This window comes from Molothrus aeneus, chromosome 1 (assembly GCF_037042795.1).
Source record: "Molothrus aeneus isolate 106 chromosome 1, BPBGC_Maene_1.0, whole genome shotgun sequence".
NCBI lineage: Eukaryota > Metazoa > Chordata > Aves > Passeriformes > Icteridae > Molothrus > Molothrus aeneus.
Genome location: NC_089646.1, coordinates 118,806,916 through 118,832,398, shown reverse-complemented (window position 1 = coordinate 118,832,398; position 25,483 = coordinate 118,806,916). Strand labels below are relative to the sequence as shown.

At 38.4% G+C, this 25,483-nt stretch overlaps 1 protein-coding gene across 1 annotated transcript in view; it reads right to left on the bottom strand.

The window, feature by feature from the left end:
* The window catches only part of PREX2 (phosphatidylinositol-3,4,5-trisphosphate dependent Rac exchange factor 2), a 173,363-nt gene extending 148,251 nt beyond the window's left edge, over positions 1-25,112 (bottom strand). The window contains exons 1-2 of the mRNA XM_066563765.1: positions 25,015-25,112; positions 24,726-24,929 (exon numbers count right to left, since the gene is read on the bottom strand). Of these exons, the coding sequence (XP_066419862.1) occupies positions 24,726-24,866 (141 nt within the window). The 5' untranslated portion in view covers positions 24,867-24,929; positions 25,015-25,112. The remainder of the gene's footprint in view (positions 1-24,725; positions 24,930-25,014) is intronic.
* Between the last annotated feature and the right edge of the window lie 371 nt (positions 25,113-25,483).

Here is a 25,483-nt window from a genome sequence, read left to right as displayed (position 1 = left end):
TAAATCTAAAAAAAATATAACCATGGTAATAATTTTCTCCCATTATAAAGTTTGTGAAAGAACTCCCAGGTCATCGAGTCCAACCTTTGACCAAACACCACCATGTCAATTAGCCACACCACTAACTGCCACATCCAGTTGTCTCTTGAAGACTTCCAGGAATAGTGACTCCAGCATTTACCTGGGCAACCCATTCCAATGCTTAGCTACCCTTTTAGATAAGAAATTCTATCTGAAAAAGCATAATGATCTAACAAGATATGTAATGTCCTTCCGTTTTTCTCCATGCATTCCCAGTCTCAAGAATTAAGGATCAATAAGGCTGTGAAATACAACTTTTTGGGGATGATAACTGTGAGAAGCCATTTTGAGACTACTGCTGAATCTTACTGTCTTTCTAAGAACAATTCACTCAAAGTCCCCAGGAGAAATATCATCTATTGCAAAAGCAAATGAAATTGAGATATGAAGGTTTTCTTCAAGACAGTTAAAAATCCAAAACAGAGTACATCTATTCATCCTAGAAACAACACCCCGGGTAAAAACATACAGGAAAGAGCTGTCTTTGCAACACAAAGATTCACTATTTACCTTCTCCACACGGTAGAGGAATAAGAAAAAATTCAGTTTAGGCTTGAAATCACCACTCACAGCAGCTCTATGATCACATCCAAGGAGCCAGGCATCAGTTCAGACACATAATTTATATAAAAATCAGGGGAAGTCTATAATGGATTATTACTGCTTGCATTTTCTTTTTTACCTCACTTTTAAAATGGCAGTATGAATGAAATGAGATTTCTTAGAAGGCAAGTTCTTACTTTTGATGACCACCCTAACCAGTACAGAGCCGTATTTCTAAGAGCAATGTCAAATGATGACTACAATCCTCATTTGTCCTATTAAGGGGCAGTATTTAAGAATTCTCTCAATCTGTTTCACAGAAGACTTCTTACCTATATACACCAATCCCTTCAACAGATGATCCCTTATTACAGATGATCTCTCAAGTCTGAAGCTAACTGTGTGCTTGTTTTCTCAAGACCAGCACAGTCAGTGCCTATCTTTGACCTTATATACCATTCATTAACATATTCTCAAGTACTAATAGTTCCTATTTCCTTCTGATAATAACAGGTTGACACAGGAAGATAGTGCTGCCAAGAGATACATACATATATATATATATGTGTGTATATATATATATTTTTTATTTTTTTGTTGTTGTTGAAGGGGGATTGGTGTAGCAAATGAAGGAGTTGAAGATATATTACTGTTCCTTGCTTATAATATCAGTAAGTTGCATTACTTTCCTTATAAAAAATCATTTTTATGCTCCCTTGCAAGCTAAAGAAGAAAAACCATCATAAATTATTACCACCTTAGAACAAAGAGAATTTGTAGCAGATTTGTTCAAAGAGCATTTTTATCAATATCTATTACGTAAATACCTTAAATCCTAAGGTCACCATCATCTGCAATACCTACAGGTCATTGTTAATTAGTAAGCACATACAAATCAGATATTTCAGAGTTAGAAATGTATTGCATTTTTAGAAACAGGTTCTATGAGTCAGCAAATCATTCCATTTAATGAACTATGTGGAGTAATTTACCCACTGAGCAATATATTTAAGAGTGCTTTTAGTCAAAAAGACTAAGAGAAATTTCACAAAGATTAGGAGAGGAAATACATACTTAGAAATGCTAATCATCTGCCTGTGGACCAAATTTCAAAGACATTAAGTTTAAATTTGGACCTCCTTCATTTACTGTAGCAAGAACTGTATCCCAGCCCTCTAAGGTTTGGTGCTTGTGAAGACCATGATGCTCAGGACCTGACAGCATTCCTCATAATCTGTAGAGTACAGGAATTCTATGCTGGAGACATCTGACAACAGCTTTCTTTGGATAAGACACATACACCTCAAAGTCTGTCTGTAGGCAACGCCTGACACATATGGGCCTTATCTCTAAATCACATTGAATTTTAAAGACATAGTCCTCAAAATTTCTGGACCATCTTAAAAAAACAAAACATTTCTTTTTCATTCAAAAGCAATGAAACTAAGTCTGGGGAATTAAAGTACTCCTTTAATGAAATTGTGTCATCATCAAGAATAAGCAATATAGTCTTTCTCTCAAATTCTTGGGTGGTACAGTGAAAAAGAGTTTAAGAGGTTGAAAAATTGCAAAAATATGGGACTAGAAAATTTTGTTCCCAAAGCTATAGGTACAAAACTAGGTAATCCATGTAGTACTGCAAGTTGCTATAGTACAACATTTTTAAGCATCAAGAGGAAAAAAAAATGTTGCATCAGAATTTGTCTTTTACTTTACATTTATAATTATTAAATCATATAGCAATGAATCAAAGAAAATAAATAATTTTCAAGCACCATGAAGCAATGGAAAAAAGATCCCCAAACAATTCTGGATATACACAGCCTAATTTTTTGAAACTGCGAAAAAAAAAAAGTTAAATTCTGTAAAAGCCATTGGATTTTGTGAAAATAAAAAATCCAAGTAATTTTACTATCATTTACTATTATTTTACTAAATAATATTGTACTATTGTAAATTAATGTATATGGTTCCAAAAATCTCTGACGTTCAATTCATGATTTATGGCATGTGAGGTGCAACACACTGCATTTCAAATATGTTTGAGACAACTTTAATACATCACATCTGGGGAAAAAAAAAAACAAAACAACAAACCTAAAAACAAGTCTCTCCTCAACTCCATGAAAACCCTTCTAAACTTTAATGGAGAGAATGGAGAACCACTACAGCCCAAATTGTATCAGAAAGGAAAATGCCAGAGCATAATTATTTTTAATTAGGTTCCACTAACAATGAGAACACTTCTTACCACTTGAAAAACCACAAAAAATAATACTCTAATCATCACTGCTCAGGGCACTGTCGTAAGCACTGCTTTGTTTTCATACACTTTTTGGGGTCCCTTTTCCTAAGTATCTTTTCTATTGGTTGCAAATAATTTAAATACCACCTCTCAATTGTGCTTTAGTACAGTTGAGTATATTCAAGGACTAAACAAAACAGCTACACAAATATTTTAATTACGAAGGCTTGTTTCCATTTTTAAGCATCATAAGAAACTGCAGACAGCTTAGTGCAACAGAGGGGAAGAAGAATGTCCTCAGACAGCAATAATAAACACCCTTTTATTCTGGTCAGACCTAGTAACGATTGGGCACGACAGTACTTAGCTCATCCTATTAATTTAGATCACTAAGATCTTTTCTTCTGATTCATCATCATATTTAATTCCTTGAAATACTTAATTTTTTCTCATGCACTGAACCCATAACTGTGTCACCCCTTGAATGTTTCCAACTGCAGTTTGGAAGAAGTTTTGGGACCCTTTACCTACCAGCCAGTGGGATGTCAAGCTCAGAAGACAAAAATGAATCTTTTGGGGTGGTTATTTCATTTTACAAAATTACTGAGACCTAAATTAACCCAGCATTTGACGGTACACATCACAGTGATCATGCAAAACAAGCCACAATACTAGAGAAAAGCAGTATTTCAAGAGAGACTGTTACTTACACATCTAAGTAAAGTAGAGAAAATATCTGGTCACTTTCCTACCTCTACAAAACCTATTCAATCCCAGCAAGACAATGATAGTACAGGAGAGGATTATTTGCTCACATACATAAAGAGCTAGTAAGCAAGTTCATTTTCTAAGTCATACAGACTACTTTCATCCTTAGAGCATTAATAGCTAGTAAGTGGGAATGCCTTTTGTAATATTTTCAACTACCCACAAAACTCTTTCCTTACAGGAAACAGTTGTCTTCCAATTAAGTTTTCAGTAATTGACATAATTTGGAGCGGGGGAAAACAGCCAGCCCACAAATTAAAAATTTCACAGTTCTAATTAGAGATGGACACAAAAATGTTACATCTGAAAACAGGTATGGATAGTTTTCAAGGTTAAAAAAACCTTGACAAAAAGCTGATTACAGTCACGCCGATCATTAAAGCTTTATTCTAAACCTTGCATAGTTTTTTCTTTACAGAAACAACAGCCACACAGCCCATATTTCAAACTGAAATCACATTAATTAGCTAGGCTGCAAAGTTTCAAAGCATACCAAATGCTTACTAGAGCCCACTCTGCCATTGTGTTTAGCTTTGAAAACAAGTGGTGATGAGGGAAATCTACATGATAAGCATACTTCAGCTACAGCAAAAAGGTTTTAGTCTGCCTAGAAATTGGCAACCGCTGGCTGTGTTTTCTATACTTTATGTTATGTTTCTCTGCTCGCTGGAACGAATTGGCTGCTATGAATGAAAAGAAACTTTGCATCTAATCAGTGGCATGAATTTAGACTGAAAGCTGCTGTGCAGGACTTCTATGAAAAGTCTGGGCCCTCTGCCATCCTTGTGCTTGTGAATGAAGAGGCGTGAGCCACATGCCCTGCTCCTCCTCCCCCCCAGCTGGGGCCTTCGCCCTTCCCTGTGCTGGGGGACTGGGGAACCAGCTCTTCACTGGTGAAACGACCATGACCCAGAAAGGCATTCAGTGCCATCAATGCACTGCTTGAGAGATCTCAGCTGCGCTTTCCATCCTGCTGCTGTCACTCCTGGTTTCTAAATCAACTCATGAACCAATTGCAAGGGAGCCCCCCATACTCATTCCCTTGATAAATGGGCCCCTAAACTGATCTCTGACCTCCCTGCATACTTTTCCTAAGTTACTGCTGACCCCAGAGGCTCTGCAGCCCACTGTCCTTAAAGGTTTGACTTTGGGTTTGTGTCAGGACATACTGATCAAGAAGAAAAAACAAACCCATGACTTTATTACCATACAATTACTCTAACAGCAAAATCCCATACAATTACTCTAGCCCTCTGGGAGCAAAATCCCTATTCTTCTATTCACTCATAAGGACTACCATATGCTTCTGATTACAGCACTTCATCCAGTGAGTTTTCAGGACATACAAAACAATATAAAATCTATTAGGTAAATAAAATTTCGCATTTTCTTCAAAATTAGTAATAGATGTCCTACTTAACAAAAAAAGTTCATAACACCCTAAATTTTACATATTAACTATTACTGTTATTAAGTAATTCATTTAATTAACTTCAGAGCTGAGTCAGACTTGGAATACATGCTATTAAAAATTTCAAAGAACAATCACAATGTCTGTTTCAGATGTGTGTTTGTTTACTTCTCTTCTACAGTCTATGTTCAAATAGTGCTTAGATTGACTTCAATAAAGCACCTCTCAAAACAGTTTTAAATACATATTTAAAACAGTAGAACTGAAAAATGCCATCTTATTCTGTGGAATACTACATTAATGGTTTTCTTCCATTTAAAATATTAATATACTAAGGTGCCTAGCACATAATTCAAGCTTATCACTCCAGTTTTCAGAAACTTATCTATATAATATCTATTTTTCCCATTCCAGAACTGTTCTTTGTATATGTCTACCCAAAGAATTTATCCAGATATGTTTCCACTCAGACTGTAAATATAATTAAACCCCTGGGCTTTTACATGTTTCATTAATGCACATTTCTCTTTTGCTAAATTACTTTTAAAATCATCCCATTTTATTAAACAAAACGTACTATAGTGCATCTCAAGTAACCTACAGCTAAATGAGGACCTGAACAGATCACTCCCAAACTGCGAAGGAAGCTTCTGACTTTGAGCAAGAGGAAGGCTACTGATGTCTACTTCATACAAGGAACCTTTCGCAAGCAGAGGACCAGTAGGACTCCAGAAGCAGCTTCCCTCATCATCTCTCTCCATCCAACACACATGGCATCTCTTTGTCCCATAGTCAAAGATGCATTAGACAGCAAAACTACAGATGAAGTGTGAAGTGCTTTGCCAAAAGCTGAGAGAGAGAATACACTGGAAAAGCAATGGACTTCTAGTGCGATCACTCCCATTCCACATCACATCAGTAAATCATATTCCCTGGCTGTTGCAAAAAAATGGGAGTTGGTCAAGCACAGACAACCATGGAAGGAAGCAGAGTGAGGATTAGTATATTGGTTAACTGAAAGAACAGGGACTGGCCACGTTGTCCCTGATCTCATAACACTGTTGCACAAATTATGTCTTTATCTACAATACTGGGAGATGCTCTACAGTGAAAAAAAACCCTGTACATATGATGACAATGAAACCACCCCAGAGGAGTAACAGAGTTAGCAGAAATTCAACAGACACCACTCCTTGGCACTGCGAGGACAAATCTTCCCCTGCTCTTATCCATCCAACAGACCTGCATTAACATGAGCAGTGACGTACAACTCCAGTAATTGTGTTTAAGCTGAAAAACATACACTCTGACATGTAAATTGATACTCACCTCTGCATAAGTCATTAGCCTTTACATTCAAAGCAGAAGTCTCTACTGCTTCAGACCAGCTGGTAATAGTAATAGATTAAGTAAGCCTTGGAGTTTACCAGAGCAAGGAATTTCACTTTCCTAGCATTTCATGACTGTTTCCACATAACCAGGAACAAACAAGAAGACCTAGAAACCCAGAATTTCAGTGCAAGCTTTTTATGCAGAGTGGACTCAAGTGTTTTTATCTATTGATTTCTGCTTACAATTCATTGGCTTTTTTTTGCCTGTTCTTGCTTGCTCACCATTTCCACTGCTATCATCCACTCCCAGCTCATAATTCTGTTGATTTATGCTGTTATACCCTTTTCCCCTGATCCTGCACTTATGAACATACTCATTGTGTGGGAAAAGAGTCAAATTCTTTCCCAATCCAACTTTCAGGTTTGGTACTGAAAGGGTGCAGGCTATCAGAGATGCAACTGCTTGGAAAATCCTGCTCAAGCCGGTGGCTCTGGACTGGAACAGGCACAGCGGCTGCACCAAGGTGGCAGATGAAGAGTGAAATCAGTGCAGTGGTGCGCAGGGTGCCAAGAATACTGAGTGCAAACAGATTCTGTGGGCAGTGATGGTGGAGGCTCCTAATTAGCCTCCATTGAGCACCGCCGAGCTTTTCACTTGGTTGAGCTGACTGGATTTGCACACAAGAGTAAAAGCCTGGTCTCTGACATTAGGAAAACAACCCCACTGCATCCTCCACTTTGTCTTTCCCTCACGTTTAATGAAATTCTATGAAATATGAAGGGGTCAGTTTCCTGACCAAACACACAGAAAACTCTGTTCTTGCACCGCATCTGTTTGTTAAAAGCAAATGTACTGTGCTTTACTGACTTGGCCACAAAATAGTAAAGATAAGCATTTCATTTGTGCTAAGTGCTTAAATACAGGCAGAATGATGTTAACACCCTGTGTGCTGCACAAAATCAGCAGTATCATGTTTTCTCAATATTATGACATTATTAAAATACAGAACTTTAAAAATCACGTTCAGCCTTAAAAACTTTAAATGCTGCACCGTGAGATTTTATAAATTAAATCAATAAAGCATTATTTAGGTACCCCTCACTAACAGAGAGCACATACATCTCTCTGAAAGGCATCAGTTTATATTTTAAATATTGTTAACACCTGAAGCAGTGTGCTTTCTCCTATCACATTGTGCAATATCTTAAAATTAACCAGACCTCTCCTTCACCTGTTCCAAAAATCAGTTACCTCCTCTAGGCCCTCAAAGCCTGCTCCACTTTCCCCCACCAATGCTGCTGGCTACTTTTTCATACCACTGATCCTGCTGAACTGAATGGTGCAGCAGCCTTTCACATCATGTGTTCTTGTACTATGGTAGGCCAATCTACCAATCTACCATTTTTTAGAATGAACTAGCTAGAGGTTCAGACATGTCACTAAGACAATTAAATTTAGCCCTATGTGCTATTTCCCTAACCAAATCCAGGACACCCATAGAAAGCCTCCAGCATTCATAAGTACACACTCAAACTTTGTTACCCAGAACTTTTTAAATGCTTAGGCCAAGAAAATAAAATTCTAGACACTCAAGTCTCCTATTTTGCAATTTTTTTTATTGGCTGGGCTAGGAGTTTTTGCAGCATTCCTCAGTGTCTGTCTCTGCTCCCTCCCATCTTTGATTCAGCAATGACTCCAGATGCCAGTTGTCAGAATACCCACCTCACAGCAAGTGGCACTTCTGACAGGAACTGTATGGATTGAGTTCCAGTTGTTCCAAACAATGGAAGTCTGAATGCACCATCAACAACAAGCAAATCTCAGAATAACTCTGGCATTTTGAGAATGCTTATCCATTATGTGTTATCCAGCACTATTATCAGGATACACAATCTACAATACACATTAAGAGTCTTCTTAGCTAATGTAAATTTGGACATTCATACTAAATATTTATTTGAACTAAGCAAAACACTTCCATTATGACACTAGAGTTCCAGGATAATGTTAATTTCTTTTTGCTTTTTTGAGCATATACAGTAGCTCCAGTAAAAGCCTTTACAAACACAAACATTAAGTACGCTTCTGGAAACAAGTATTTTATTCATGGTCACTTAATGAATTCATTTTTTGGTTACCAAAGAGAGGCGACAAAAGCTGTCTTCTTTTATTCATACTAGAAGCAGGCAGAAAAGACTGAAAGTAAAAAAAATTATATGAATAAAGGAATTCTTCACAGCATAAGGAATCGTTTTCAATGGAAATCTAAAGCAGAAAATTAATAGATAAATCCAATGGAAATCTTCTGAAGTAACAAGAAATCAGGAAAGAATTCCAGGCATGGATGAACAAGTAGCCCTTGGACAAATTTAACACAAACAGGTAGCTTTAAAAGGGTGGAAGCAGGGAAAGGTAGCCCAAGAAGAATACAGAGAAATTCTCCAAACAGCCAGGGAGATGGTTAGGAAAGTTAAAGTAGTGGCAGAAGTAAATCTGGCCAAGGACATCAAGGGTAACAAAACGAGCTTCCTTAGGTACATCAGCAACAGAAGACTAGGGAAAATGTGGGGTCCTCTCAGGAAGGACACCACTGGTAACCTGGTTATCAGGACATGGACAAGGCTGAGGCACCCAATGCCATATTACCTCTGTCTTCACCAGCAACTATCCCGGCCACATCACCCAAGCTGCAAAAGGTGGAAGCAGGAACTGGGAGAGTGAAGCGCTACTCACTGTAGGAGACTGGGTTTGAGAAGATCTAACAAACTTCACACAGGAACAGGTTGCCCAGGGAGGTTGTGGACTCCACCTGTTGAAGGCAGGCTAAATGAGGCTTTGAGTAACGTGATTTAGTGGAAGGCTCCTTGCCCATGGCAGAGGGATTGGACATAGATGATTTTTAGTATTCCTCCCAATCCTAACCATTCTATGATAACACCAATAAAGAAACAAGGGACAAATCTATTATTCAGCTTTCAGAAAGGATATTTTACTTAATTCAGTAACTGAGCAAAGAAAGGAAAGACACAAAGCCTCCTACCCAAGTTTGTCTTCATCCATTTACTAGCTAGATAACTCCTGACAGAGGCATCTCTAGTAAATGCCTCAGGTTAGGATCAACCCCACAACCACTTTCTTATATATATATTGCACAGCCATAATTGTATTTTTATTCATATTTAGCATAGCTTTACTTGCCCCTAAAACAAACCTGAAAAGAAAATGGGTATTAGAATATCATCAGCAGCCCATTCCCTTCCTTGCCCTATAATCTAAGGAAAGTTTGTTTCCCCAAAATTTCCATTTAAATGGACATACATAAGTATGAGCATACAAATTTAGAAGTCTGCTGTGTAAAAGTTTGCTTTCAGAAAATTTGGAACAATCTAAATGTATTTTCATTCTTCATTTATCAAAGTACTTATCACTGAAGACATTCTCTCTCATTAAGGGAAAAACCAGACAAAGACTTGTTAATTAAAAAAATCAAAGCCTCTGTTGGGCAGGAGCAGCAGTATCTAATTCCCCAAGGCCAGGTGGCAAAGTCCTGAGTACTAGTTATTAAAAGAGCAGTAAAAAAGGTATGAAGTCAAAGTGCATGCAGCAAAGTGCCTTGCCTAAGTCCTGGCCCCATGTGAATGGGGAGGGGGGGGTAGCAGGGTGCTGGCAGTTTTTACTGAACAGTTTTCACTTTGCACCAGAAGCACTGGAGATCTGAGGAGAATCTGAAATGTAACCAGCAGTCTGGTTTCTCAGGTCTTAGCCTGATTTTGTGCCCAGGCTAAGACAGTCTCATAACTTATGTTAACCATATTCACATCTTAGGTCTGTTCATGACTCATCATGGCTTTAAATCCATGTAATATTTGGTGCATGCATGTAAATCAGAATTAAATATACACTAGGAACACAGGGCTAGATATATCTGCATATTACAATCTGCTGAAGTAGAAACTAATTTATAAAGTGATGAGACAAGTCTTTACATAGAAAGGCAGTATTTGATAGCACCTCATGTAGCCACTTTTCCCAAAATATGTGAAAACAGTAATCCCTCAAAATATTGGGGTTTATTGTAGCAGCAGAAGCTTTCAAAAGGCCAAATATATTATTTTAAAATGCTTCATTTTTCTCTTAAAACCTGAGAAGTGGAATTTGGTTGCATGTGGAAAATCTGCAGTTCATGTACATTTTTCATTAACCACAAAAAAAAAAAACCTCAAATCTTTCACTGTACAAAACTTGATACTGCAATAAGGATATTTAATATGCTAATATTTGTTTCCCATCTGTAGTGCACAGTAAGGCTACAGCTGCCCTATTGACATTGAATGTTGCACCTATCTCAAGTCCAGTTATCTACCAATAACCATTCATCATCTCCTGCAAGACAAAACCAAGTAAATAAATTTGCAGAAATGGAAGAGTAAAGGGTCAGCAACAAGAATTGCTCTGATATACTGGTAAATTCCTTTTCAAAGTCTGTGGCATAACTGTAGTAAATGCTTTATTTGTTACCACCAGTCAGAATACGAGAAACATTTACTCTTATTAAAAATTAATGAAAAGGTTTTTTTTTTAATTTCAATTTTTTAATAAGAAGTGAAATTAAAAGTTTTAGAAATAAATAGGAAAAAGTCAAAATAGGAAAGTCAAAGCATTGTATTATCCCAGAGTTGTTTGGTGGCTGGAAAACAACAGGAAAAGGACTGGAATAGCCATTACAGCCTTTACTGCCATGGTACATTAAGAAAGACAACAGCATACAAAGAACAAACATTTTAGACACAAAATAACATTTTGCCAAAGCCCTGTTTTACATCTAACAGTTCTTGCAGTCAAAAGCCAAATTGCACTTGGCAAGTAAATACGGGGAATTTTTCATTACAAAGATATGCAATATGCAAATGTATAATAGCTGTCATGGTGGTAATTTTTTTTTTTTTTTTACTGTAATAAGAATATCTCATTTGGTCCAAACACCAAGATTTTTTTATTAGCAAAATCTACAAGTGCAAAAATTGTTACTTTCTGTGCTGGATGCTGCTGTAATAGAGATGAAAACTCATTAAGCCAGTGTATTTCCAGTACACATTTCTCAGAGGATGCCCAAATAAACTTCAGTTGGTCCTTCATTTTTTTTATCCTTCATGATACAGCAACTTCCAGCATCACTTGCTCACAAATACTGTATAGTAATCTACATAAAAACTGTTTAAATATCAGGACAACAGAGTATTTTATGCAATACAGCATTGATAACCATTTTAAAGTGGCATTTGTATACCAAATAAATTTGACAGAGAAACAAGAGAATCTTTGTTAACCAATTCACCAGAAAATTTTGACTCAGACTCAAAGCGTGTGAAGGAATCAAAAATATTTCTCAGTGAAGAAGTACCCTGCAAATTAATTTGGAAAATCTATGTTTTACTGGATTGTATATGTTGAAAAGTGCATTACTAAATTCAAACTTAATGAGATTGAGTTTTAACTAGTCAACTTAATTACTTAAAAATTTATAGTATAACAGATGATAAACTACTCTAACAATAAAGCCCAATTTTACTTTCTAAAAAAATTTTTTTTAACTTGAAAGAAGTTGGTCATCTGAATGAAATTATCAAGTAATTCTACCAGTAGTACAGCTCCTCTTCAAATTTATCTTCATGTATTCCATTTAAAATAATCTTTAATCATAGCTGATGGTCATCTCCCACAACTCGTGGGAATGTTCTATAACACAAATATGTGAAATTTAAAGACATGCAATCTCTTTGGAACTTAAAGGCTGAAAATGCCTAAAAAGATTTTCACAGTATTTTTGGAGGGCCAGTCAGAGTCTGTGTCTTTCCCTACCTATGTAAAACCAGAGTTTATATTGTAGCAGTATCAGCATAATTTACCTTCACATGAAAATATCATCAGAGTATTTGCCAAGATGCTGATTTACCATCCTTCCCCAATTTTGTGCTGGCAGAGCAGACTAAAAACAAAGCATGTTTCCCTTTTGTAGTTCAAATCCTTCCTATTGTGAAAAGCTTCCAAGTCTACTAAATTTATATTCTGCTCTGCTTGTCTTTTGAGGGTATCAGTCAGTCCCAAGCTTTATTTCATCACCTATCTAAAACTATTCTAAACACAGCATAATATATCTGAGTGTTTATAAAGAGGCAACTTGAAGCATTCCCTGCTGTCAATTTGCTACTTCTAAGCGCAAATACTGAGATGTAATTGAGACGGATAGAACGGACCGTAAATTGCCTTAAAACATTTAAGAGGGAAACACTGTTTCAAGAGAGATGACAGCATCTTCATAGAGTAATGACAATCAGTTCTCTGTGTAGCCCCAGTGAGAATGAAGATCTTCCTTGGTAAGGGTCGAAGACCACTTCAATATCTGCAGAAAACAGGAAACTTTCCTTCCCATTGTTTCTGTCCAGTCTGACAATTGTAACAGTTCAGTACAACTAAACATGGGAAAAAGTCCCTTTATTTCCTGTGAGGACAACCTTGTAGCATATGGGAAGAAATTAACACACTCATACGGAATATAACTGCCAACTTCCAGGCATTATTCTTAATAAACAGGATCTCATGCAGTGTCAAAGAGATAAATGAACCCTTAAGTAAATAAAAAGTTACTGCTATCAGCTCTTCACTCTTCTGCACCTGCCCACATAAAGAATCCTTACAGGTACATTACAAGATATTTAAATGTGGTCTACAACCAATTAATTTAGTAATTTCTATTCATTATTTTCAGTATTATTATTAATGGTGTTTATGTGTTATTCTGTGTAACTGAACTACAAGACCAACATCTTAATAGAAAATGAACCTTTCCACTTAGAGAAAACAACAGATACAATCCTTCTACTTAATATGTCACCACTGTAACTCTAGGCCACAGAAAGATCTCAGCTCTGCCAAAGATATTTCTAAGATTATGGAAGTAATTTACAATTTAGCACTTTTGAAATGTTCAATCAGTCACACCCTTCCAAAAACCTGGGGGTCCCTTTTACTGATAAAAGGGATCAACTAAAGACAGCTCACATACTGCTCTTGCCAATAAAAAAACTTTCAATTATCTCTTGATAATTATTGAAATTTCATATTTTATCATAAAAGCAAATTAGCACACAATAACCAAATTCAAAGATAATGGTATTTTCACAGCTCAAGCTGACTGTATTTGAAGATGTCTTGTGCAGCTCCCCACTCACAGCAAACATCCAATAACATAGTTAACTTCTGGGACCATGAGCAGCATCTAATTTGACACTGCAAAAGCCAGTGATGCCTGCCTTATTCACACACATACTACAGTATGAGGAAATCACATCACAAACTTGCCATGTTTCAAAGGGGATTTTTGTGCAAGTTTTCATTTTTAGAACTAATTTCAGTAACCCTTTCTCTTCCTTCTCAACCTTACTAGTGTATTTTTCCTTTATATTTTCTCCTTCCAATTTCCAGAGCACAGAAATGTAATCTCATAACTCTTACTGTTCCTATTTATTCCTGGTTCGCTACTTAATCCTTCACTGAGACCTCTTTCTAGATCTTTTCCCATTCACACAGCAAAACAGAATTGTAAGAAAAAGCAAATGGGAGCTGCAAGTCATAGGTCAAGAACCTTGCCCAATCTCTAAAAATACCACTTTTGAAATTCAAAGGTAAGTAAAGAGGTAAAAAAAGGGCCTAAGTAAGGTGCTAATTACACATTGCAGAAGGATGAACAGAATTCTAACACCTTTCAGTCAAGGAAGATGTTATAATGACAAGTATGACTTTTCTTGTCATAATTCAGTACCTCATAATTCAGTACCTCAAACATCTATCACACACATTTGGGGATGTTAGTTTTTGCCCTCTGAAAACCGCAAACACTTAGAACGAAATTAGGCAGAAGATCAAGGATACTGACACCAGGAGAATTCATCACAAAGGAATTTGAAAGATGATGGAAAGTATGAAAGGGGTTTCATAAAAAGAATAAATAGATTTCCAATGAGAAAAATAGTGATGTAAGTACTTAGCACATTTTTGAGACAGGATATTTAAAATGCACAAAAGGAATTCTTTTATGGGATGCACATTTGGAAGTTACAGATGCCAAAAAAATACACAAATAGAAAAATAAAGTAATCAAACTCAGAAATTACTTAGTTTGCAACAAGGTACTACATCTACACTCTTCAGAGTGGACAGCCCCCAGTCATGAAGCACAGACTCCATAAGTAATCCTACTACTTACTATTACCAAAAAAATACCAAAAAAACCTACTGTGTGGTATAGTTTAGTAATGGTATTCCTCAGTTTAGTGCTTCCACTGAAACCACACATCACTGATTCACTCAGCCCCCGATCCCCCCTCCCCTTGTGGTGGGCTGGAGAAGAAAATTTGAGGCACAAAAGGTAAAGAACACAGGTTGAGATAAGAACAATGTACTGGAAACAGCAATGAGATAAGAAAATTAACAGTAACAGCGACATCACTAATGGCAGAGGGCACAAGAAAGAGGTGAACAATTCGGACGGAAACAGTAGTACCTGACCATCATCTCCACCAGGCTACCCTGACCAGAATGGATCCCTTTATCCCCAAGAGATTCCCTTTTCCCCTCTCCCACTGATGATTTGAGAGGGCACAGAATAACCTCCATGTCCTAGCCATGCCCCCTCCTGTCTGCTGCAAAAATTAACCCTGTCCTGGCCAGAATCAGGGCAGCAGGCTAGACCTTTTCTTAAATCTGTCACAGCAATTCACGGGTTCCTTCCAGCCCATCTCATTTTAGGTCATTATCATATTCTGCAAGTTCATTTTTAAGTAGTATTTTACCATACCTTTTATGAAAAAAAACCAACAGACACTAGAAGGAAGGAAGCAGCTCTCATTATAAATGTAGGCTGGCCATTTTTACAAAGGCGTTCTTTGAATCTGGACTTATTTATTGCCTTCCTGCTTCCTATGGCTTCTGCAAAATAGTTCTCCCTCCCAGACAACAAAATGATAAATACCAACTATTCAGCCACAAACATTTTACAAGTGACACAACACTAACTCTACAGGTGTGTGCCACTTTTTTCCCCTCTACATGGTCAGGCTGTGGTATCTTTTTAAGGAAAGTGGTGCTTGTACCCTGCAGAGCTTCAGGTGCTGCCACATCTGTTTAAGTCTCAAATGCCTCTGTGACTCTTAGAGCAAAGACCACACTCACACTACACAGTCAGAGGATATTGTCATTCAAAAAGCATTCAATTGTATGCTATTTCTTCTAGGAATACAGATACCTTACCCAAAGACTATAAGGATATGGAGTAACTTAGCACATACTAAGAAATAAAATGAAGAGTTTTTCCAGCCTTGTTGCACAAATTCATAGCATCCCAGACATCAATCACTCTGTCACAATATATTTGATTTAGACATAAAGAGACTGGGATTGTTAAGTCAACACGTAGGAACACATTCATCCCTCACTCTAGGAATGACTCCTTTTAAACAGCCTTAGAAAATTAAAAATTTACTTCAGAGATCAAATTATGAAATACGGTTTTAATGTAAATTCACCATCATATTAATTGATACTGGTCACTTGTTCTAGTTATTATAATAGGCAAAAATACATATAGAAGGTAAACATGCCATATAATAAATTTTAAAAACATATAATATATTTAAAATTCAGACACAAGTATCAACAGCCACAGAGAAATGTCATTTTGAAGTGAGAATTCATATAAAACTTCCCTAGGAATGTCAAGGATTAGATATTTATTCTGCTTCACTCATCAAGATATTATCAATTTGTTAAGGGGCCTGCATCATACAAATTACACTGAAATAAAGAAAGTCACCTTACTGCAATATATTACTGTTTTTTCCAGTACTCACTTCCGTTCTATCTGTTTCTCCTACACATTCCCTTCATGTTCTTCAGCTTTGAACTCGAAAGCTCATGCCAGATGACTCGGCAGCCAGACTGCCAAAAGCACAATGGACAATCTGGAGGTCTCATGGGGTCTAAAATAAGTGTCAACCAACCCCTAATTTCTCAGTTCTGTCCCTACAATGGGATAAACTCATTTGTGAGCAGCCTATGATACAATCCCAGGAGCAATCAAGCTTGCACAAAATGGAGCTAGCTTTGAACAGTTGTCCTTGCAGCTTCCCAGACATTTTAAGTAGACAACCATTCTTTTAGCATCAATTATATATGAAGGGAAAGAGTTGCTTCGCTGTCAGAGTCGTGAACTGGGAATCAAGACATCAGATTACATTTCTGGTTCTGGCACAAACTTCCACAGGGAGCCAAAAATCAAGATCTAAGTTTCCCATTCGTAGAGCTACACAGGTTTGATTTATTAATGAAAGCAATGCACTAAGACATCTCTGAATAGAAAAATAGTACAAAAGTGCCAGATGATCTGTTTCCTGAGCAAAAATTATACAGTTGAAAATTTTTTTAGAAACCCAAAACTATGTACCTGAGTTTTCTCTTAAATTTTGAATAATTGCTTGCTGAACAGTACAGCCTGGCTATCTGCACTGCAATTTCAGAGTATAAAGGAAATAAAGTAGAGATGCAACCCTGAAAATTCTGTTCTCCTGAAACTGGCTGAAACTTCAAGGCAGTCAGCCTTTTTTCTGTCATAGCAATAAATTGCAAAGTGATGACTCATGGAGGTTGGAAAGGAGGTCATCTAGCCCAATTGCTTGAACAGAGCAGTGTCAACTAGAACAGGTAGTCCAATCTTGCCTAGATGACCTTTAAGGAAAAATTTAAAAAAGCCTCTGAGCAACTTATACCATTTTTTGACCAGTTTTATTGTAAGCAATATTTTTTCCCTTCACACCACATTGGAGTTCCTATCTTCCATGGCCTCCCCTTCTTCCACTGTGCACTTCTGAAAGGAATGTGGCTGCATCTTGCCCACATCTAGCCATCAGGGAAGTTGTGGACAACAATAAAAATTCCACCTAACCTTCTCAAGGCCAAAGACCCCTTGCTCCCTCAGGCTCTTTGCAGCAATATGGTCCTGGCCCCTCCTCACCTTGCTGGTCAGCACCAGACTTGTGTCAGTAGGTAAAACTATTTCCTCAATTAGGGAGCCAAAAATTTGACTCTCAGAAGCCTCACAGATGTAGAGCAGAGGGTAAAGAGTCACCTCCCTTCACCAACACCCTCGCTAGAACAGTCCCAGGATGCTGATTCTTTTCTGCACTGAAAGGGTACAATGCTGATTCCTATTCCAGTTCTTGCTCAGAAGTACTCCCAGAGTAACCTCTGTAAAGCTGCTTTCTAGCCCCCAGCCTGTACAGTTCCATCCCAGGAACAGGACTCTGCCACTAAAACACTATCACTAAATCTGGTGCTCACCCAGCACCAGATTCAGACACCTCTTGAACACCTCCAGAAGTGGTGACTCCACTTTGCTATCTCCATTCTTTCCTGCCTCCTGAGTAGCCAATCCCACACCAACCCACATGTTCACCAAAGACAGAGACAACCCTGCTCAATCCCAAACAAAAAACTGAATCAATATACACATAGTTGAGTCCTAAAGCAAAAACAGTTAGATAAAATTTCTGAAAAAGATTATGCATGAGTATGTGAGTACAAGAAGTTCTTCAAGACACTCGTATAAAAAGGTAAAGTCTTAAATAAAATTCACTACCTTGCTCAAGCCTGTATTTCATTCATGGGAAATCCAATTCCTTTCCAAACAGGGACATATACTTTACTTAGAGATACACAGTTATAGCCTTCTGCAGATTAGCAAATCCTTCCAACCAGTATCTTAGGTCAACTACAGCCAGCTTGGATTTATTTTGGCCAAAGGACAGCTCCTTTCAGTTTCCCACGTAAAGAACTTTTCAATTTCTCACATGTTGTAATACATGTGAGAAATTGAAAAGTTACAATGACTTTAACTTTGTCTAATTGACAAAATTGCTCTTCATGCTAATCTTACCAAATAAATACAAACCAACCTAGGGATGCCTGGTTTTTAAGCTTGGTGTTCATAAAATGGTGACAAAAATTACTACAAAAGGGAGTTAAAAATATATCTCCATAAATATTGGAAATTGTTGTCATTATATTGCAAAGGTTTCACATTGTCATCTCCTTAGTGCAAGAGTTTCATACCTCCTTGACGTTTCTCACAGGCAGCTCCTCCAGGCACTGACTCCTCCTTGTCCTCACAGCAGACAACTGACTCCAATTCCCCTCAGCCACCCAATCCACTCCTTTATAGCACTCTCCTGATTGGCTACAGCTGTGGCTTGTTAAAGTCAGGCCTGCTCCTAATCTTTAGTAATTAACCCAGCTGCAACTCTTTAGGGGCTAAGATTACTTTCCATTCTACCTTTATTTCCTTATATTCTATCCCCCTACGTGAAATCACTGCAAACAGCATACTATTCAACAGCATTAGGCTGCATGGAAGAACTTAAACCTGGGTGTTTTGATGGATGGTCCCCCTCAAGTAGCCTCTTCTAAATTAGCAACTCACACTATAAATTTGTGAAATACATGTGCCAGGAGAGTTAGGACTGAGCTGTAAGGCAGAGCAAAGAAATAACTGGAACACTGCAAATATTATTTATAAATACAGATAAATCATGAAGTTGTACAACATTTCTAAGCATATTATAGGCTTCAAAAGATTAAGTCTTAATCTACAATAAGTCTTAAGAACAGATAAGTTTCTTAAATGCTATGGAACAATGATTTCTCCTTTCAGTATTCTAAACTTTTCACTGAACAGCTCAACAAACCACCTTTCTTCCCAAAGAAGAGTTTTTCACAATATAATCTAAGTGCATCTGAGAGCAGTAAGAGGAAATACATTGAAAAGTATGAAACATTTGTCATTGTCTAGCATAAATCCCTCCAATTCCAAACAAGATAAGATACATACTCAAAAATTCTTCAGAAAAAAACTCTGCTTTTTGCCATTGTCCTCCATTGCATGAATTCTGCGCTCACCTAGTAAAGACACTCACATGAAAAAAAAATCTTTCTTGCTAATCCACTCCATACAGCAGAGTGTTCCACCTTGGGGCAGGTGTTACAAAGAAATAAACAGCTTTTAAGCAGTTACCCTTACTCTGATAGGGACCACAGGTGGTGCCATGGATACAGACAAGCAAAGTCAAATAAAAATAGAATGCCACACTCACATTTTTTGTTAACACTTCAGCAAGTTAAAAACAGAAATTGGAAGTGAATGGAAAAGATATTGACTTTCTATGGTAATTGTGTTTGCACTTCCTTTTGACTTTTTATGATGAAGTAGCCATAGAATGTTGTTTTTCTTTTCCTGAAGAGAAAGGAAATCACATAACCTTATCAAAAAATGCAGCCAGCTAAAACCCTTCCCTTCCATTCATTTAAATCCCTTTTATAAAATATAAATGCAATTATGAAAAGCACTATGAAGCCACTAATCATCACTGTAATTGAGATATACATATAACATATTCAGTGAGTGGGACCAGATGATCCTTATGGGATCCTTCCAATTTAAGGTATTCTGTGATATATACACACATGCACACAAAAACAACACACACAGACACACTGTTTTTGTATCAAACCACAGCCATAAAATATCACTTCTAAGTTGTTCTTTTTTGTGGAAAGCCCAACACCTAACTTTATTATATAGTATAACTATTTGAGTATCTTTCATCCAGGACATAAATCCTCTATTGCCAGCCAGGGTTAGTAACACTGAATTTAACTATAAAGGTTACCTGAAGTCTCAATTACTGTAATGACTTCTCCAAATAATTAGTCTGCTCAAAAGTCAGAGAAATATTGAGCCAAGAGACAGGGAATGTTCAGCAGGGGAACACAGAAGCCGAGGAGTCACACAGACACTGAAAAGGCTGCACAACAAACCTTATAAACAATATCTCTTTATATCAATTGAAAAGCAAGGATTCAGCTTCCCTTAACAGGGCACATTTACAGAAAACTAACCATTTTTTCACTTTAGTGCAAGCAGAAGATAGTACAGTAGGTTGTAATAAAATCAAACTGATACTTGGGAGTTAACTGGCAGAAACATATATATATTCACTGAGAGATTCTGTAAACCATACTGTACTCCACATAATAAACTAGCTTTGTTTTTTTGCCCCAGCTGCTTCAAGACCTAACTAGCCACCCCAGCTGAGGCCGTGGGGAAGGCTTTCAGGAGTGCCAACATCTGCTTCTATTCCCATCAACATCAAATTTGTCAGAACACAAAACTGTGCCAGAGAAACAATTGCTGCCATAGGAAATTAAACTCTACTTCCATGGATATCCCCTGAAGTACCAAGTGTAGCAGATCAATTACATTTCCAATTTCTATTTCAAAATAAAGTTTCTTTCCAAAAAATATACATGTACATTTTAAATGTGTATATGCATATATGTACATGCATCCTAAAATTCTTTATGGCCTGGTTTACCTTAGTGGCCAGTCAATTAGTGTAAATCACAAACATAAAAACTAAGCCTTCTATCAAGTAATAAGGTGACAAATTAAACTAGCCACTTTTTAGCAACTCCTTACTATTAAATATTTTTTAATGTCTCATCAACTTCTGCCCACAGTTTTACTGGTCTCTTTACTACTGCTTTGTTGAGGATTTAAGTGTGTACCCTGATTACACAGTAAATGAAACCCCTCATGAAAACATTCTGCAAATGACAAAAAAACCCAACTATTTTTTTAAAACTCTCATTAAAAATCATATGTTCCCCAGCATAAAATCACAGACCAAGGAATCTCAGAAAAGTTTATGCAGTTTTGCTCCAGTTAGCTAGTCATAGAATAGAATCGTTAATGTTGGAAAAGAACTCCAAGATCACCAGGTTCAACCAGTAACCCAGCCACTGCCATGTTCTCCACTAAACCATGTCCCCAGGTGCCACATCTGAATGTTTTTTGAGCATCTCCAGGGATGGCGATTCCACCACTTCCCTGGGCAGCCTATTCCAATGCCTGAACACCCATCCAGTGAATCAGTTTTTCCTAATACCCAATCCACACCTCCCCTAGCATTGCCTGGGGCCATTTCCTCTTGTCCTGGCACTTGTCAGCTGGGGAAAAAAGACTGATTCTTACCTCACTACAGCTTCCTTTCAGGTACTCGTAAAGAGTAATAAAGCTTTCCCTCAGTCTCCTTTTCTCCAGACTAATTGTGCTTAAAGGACAACATAGGAAATTTTCCTTATGTTTACACAGATCACAGTAAATACAGACATTTGCTATAAAAAATGAAGGAGATAAGGTACATATTGATAATGTCAAAACTTTTTTTTAAAGCATCTTTACCATAAGTACTCAAGGTAATTATTAATTATTCAGTCACACAGTTGGATGACATGTAATTATTTTAGACAGTGCAAATATCCACCAAGTGTTACTTTTTGTCCTTCCAGAACATGCATTTTGATAAGAAAGAAAGATTTTCCTCTCTTCTTGCAAGTAAACCTTCTCTTTCATTGGAAAGCAAAGATTTTGCCACAGGAAAGTGGCACGATCACCAGCAAGAACATCCAAAAGCAGAAAAAGTCCAATTGCTAATTTAGCCAATAAAGTATCAATTGTTCATAACAGAAACTTAATATTGTAGCTTAATAAAAATAAAAACCTCTGTCTACAGATATAGTTTTAAAAGGTCTTTTAGTGTCTTAAGTAAATTCTTCCATCACTTGTTACTTTTAAGAAATGCTAGAAGGGACAAAAACTCTGGTATTGCAATGACACTCTAAATGTTACAATGAAACATCTGAAGGAAAAGTATAAGTATATTTATTCATAATTTCCTGTGCATGCCTCCTCCTTCCAACATTGCTACAACTACTGGGTGACTTAAGTTTATCCACCTCACATATGTTTACAGATCCCACTGCAATTGGCCCAAAATTCTTATTGCTCTGTATCACTGAAATCTCAACACTACTACAGTTTATTACTGGAAGATTCAGGAGACACAAAAGAATAACATTAATACAAACAGACCTTTTCAGTGAGATTTGTTTTGTGATGAGTGCAGATGTAAAACAATATAATGTATTTACACAGCATAAAGCCAAAAAAGAAGAGGTGAATGAATTCACATGGGAATGACTACTCAGCTACTTCTATCTAATAAAGTTACATGTATATCAAATCTTCTGCTTTGCACCTTACAGTGTTACAGAATTTTGAAAGAACATACAAGCCAAGCTACTTCTCACTACCCTGATAAGCGGAGGATGAGCAATCACAGAGTAGGAGGGAAAAAAGACTTTAAATAACCAACCAGAAATCTGTTCTGAGCAATAGTCCTTCATTACAACATAAACAAAAGAACCTAAATAAATCTAGCATATAGTAGGTATGTTTCCAGTGTAGGGAAACCAGCAAAGCATTTCCCATGTTGACACAGACCAGCAAGTCACTTCCTCCTTTATAACCTCTTCATTCTCCAGCCATGCACAGGGTGTTTTTCATTTATCTAAGTGAATACCCTATTTCCTATTAACTACAGCGAAAACTGCAGATACTCAGAGCAAACTCTCAGAGAAACTATAACTGGCTTCAGCATCTCAGTCATAAAGGAAAGGTGGTTTCCACCTCAATGAGCTCCACTGACGACACTGAGATGACCTGGAAGTCGAACTGTTAACTTTGGCTGGAACATAAACCACTCACTCAGTGATGGTTTTGATGGCTTACATAAAATCAATGTCATGGTCTCCATACTGGCCCTAGTCCAGTGGCCCTCACAATTCCACCAGCTGATCTCAACAGCAGTCCTAGCAGGTAGACCAAAGAAAAACTCAGAGGTTGCTTCCTCAAATAAAACTGTGGTACAATTAGAACATGTGACATTTCTCTGTGAAGGACTTACATCTCTGAACAGTCACTTGAACCGTGTCCACAACTGTTAATGAATCTGAAAAGTTGATGTAGAACCAAGTATTTAACACCAACCCTTCTCCCTTTCTCCATATGATTTATTTAGATCATCTTGATCCAAACTGCAAAAAGACTTATTACTGAATTCAGTGTCTGGATAGAACTTGAAACACAGATTCTGATCCTTGGGAGAATTCGAGCACTTACTGCTTGAATTAAAATATCTTATGTCTAAAACCTTAGAATTCAATATTAAAGATATTACAAACTCTTCAAATTTGCTGAAATTCAAGACTCTGGCAAACCCAAATTTGTGGGTTAAGGTAAAATATGGAAGAACATCGCCCTAGAATAGTTTTTTTTAAAGCAGGTAAAACCTGACCACTAAATAGAAGCAAGTAAAATAATCACACAAGCTCTTTTTCAAACATACATCCTAAACTTAAAATAAAAACAAACCACCCCAACACATTGGACCGTTTACCATTTTTCATGGTGCTGCTGAGGATAAACATATGGAGAAAATAAGCTACTCTGTAGATCTTATTTCACTCCAATGTCTGTGCTTTTATTCTCCCTGTCACAGCCAACTTAAGAATTTCCTCTTTCATGGTAATAAGCAGAAAGTCCACAATTCTCAAGGCAGCAAGGCAGGAAGTTTGCAGTTGGAAGGATTTCCCCTCTTCAATGGGACAGGAGGGGAGAAATGTATGATGGGGCTACTGTGAATACTTTTGCAATCTGAAGCAGCTGATTTGAACATATTTATCACATCAGAGCCCTAAAGTGATGCTACCAAGATCAGGCACGAATGAAACACTGGCCACATCTGTTCTGCAATAATTTGTCCCTTTGGCTTTTTGAGTGAGAACTCCTGCCTTTCTAACTAGGGTATTACCAGCCACCAACAATCCCATCAAATGTAGAAGGAAGCTCAAACTGTCACACAGAGCTCAGCAGAACGCACTACCTTCCCAGCTGACCCCCTATCACAAGACGGGAGTGAGTGCCACATGTGGCTTTAATGCCAAGCAGCTGCTGCACACCAGCACCCCCTCTGTCCTGCTCCCTCCCCCTGCACCGCTGGGTTTCCAAGACTGTCGCAAGTAGTGGAATACCCTACGGCATCCTAAAATGAACACAAGCCCCGGAAGCCCGTTAGGTTTGGGGGAGCCCAAACCCATCGCCCCCATCCGCTTCCACTCGCGGAGACGCGAGAGCATCAGTGCCAAAGCGCGGCCGGGGGACGGGGGGGCGAGGCGGGGAGGGAGGAACGCACGACCCCTCTTCGGCTATCTCAAAACCTGTTACTCTCCCTCCCCTTTAGGCAAAACCTGGGGTGCAGCCCTTTCCCTGCCGGCAGTCCCGGCTGGGGCGCTCCCCTGCCCCGCGCAGCGGCCGCGGGCCCCGGCGCCGCCGCTCACCGACACCAGGAACTCCAGCGTGCCCACGTAGTCCCGCTCCGTCTTCAGCAGCTCGTTGAGGACGCACACGCGTAAGCGAAGCTGCTTCTCCAAGTCCTTCCCGCTCTCCCCCTTGCCTTCCCCCTTGCTTTCTTCTGTCATGGTGCGGCGAGGAGGATCGGTGCTCCCAGCCCGGCGCCTTCCCCCGAGCGCCCCGGCGCTGCGCTGCGGACAAGGACAACAAAGACCCCGCCAAGTTACACCGCGGGGCCGGCTCCGGCCGCTCCCCAGCCGCGCAGCCCCCGCTCACCCCGCTCCGCCGCCGCCCGAGGTCCGCAGGCGACGAGCCACCCCCGAGCGCGCTCCTTTCCCGTCAGGAAGGGGACACAGCCCGGAGGAAACGAGCGGTCACTGGTTCCCAGCTCGCCCTGCTAGCTCAGAGGTTGGAAAGCCTCCGCAGCAGCAGAGACTTGGACATTAATCAAAAGCTTTGTATCCATGTGACTCCAACCCCTTCCCCCCCTTCGCTAAATCTCAGGAAAAAGGAAAGGAAACAACTTCAGGGAGGATTGCGTGCCAGCTGCCTGTTTCACACACAAGCTGCGATCTCCAGTTTGAGGCTAATTGGAGTCCTCCAACAACAGAGTAAAAGAATTATAAAAATGTCCCAGCGAGCTGGCTGGCGAGGGAATCGGCAGTTGTTTTTGTTTTGATTTTATCATCAGCAAAGAGCCATTTCAACTTCCCCTTCCACACCTTCCCACGAGATGTATATTACA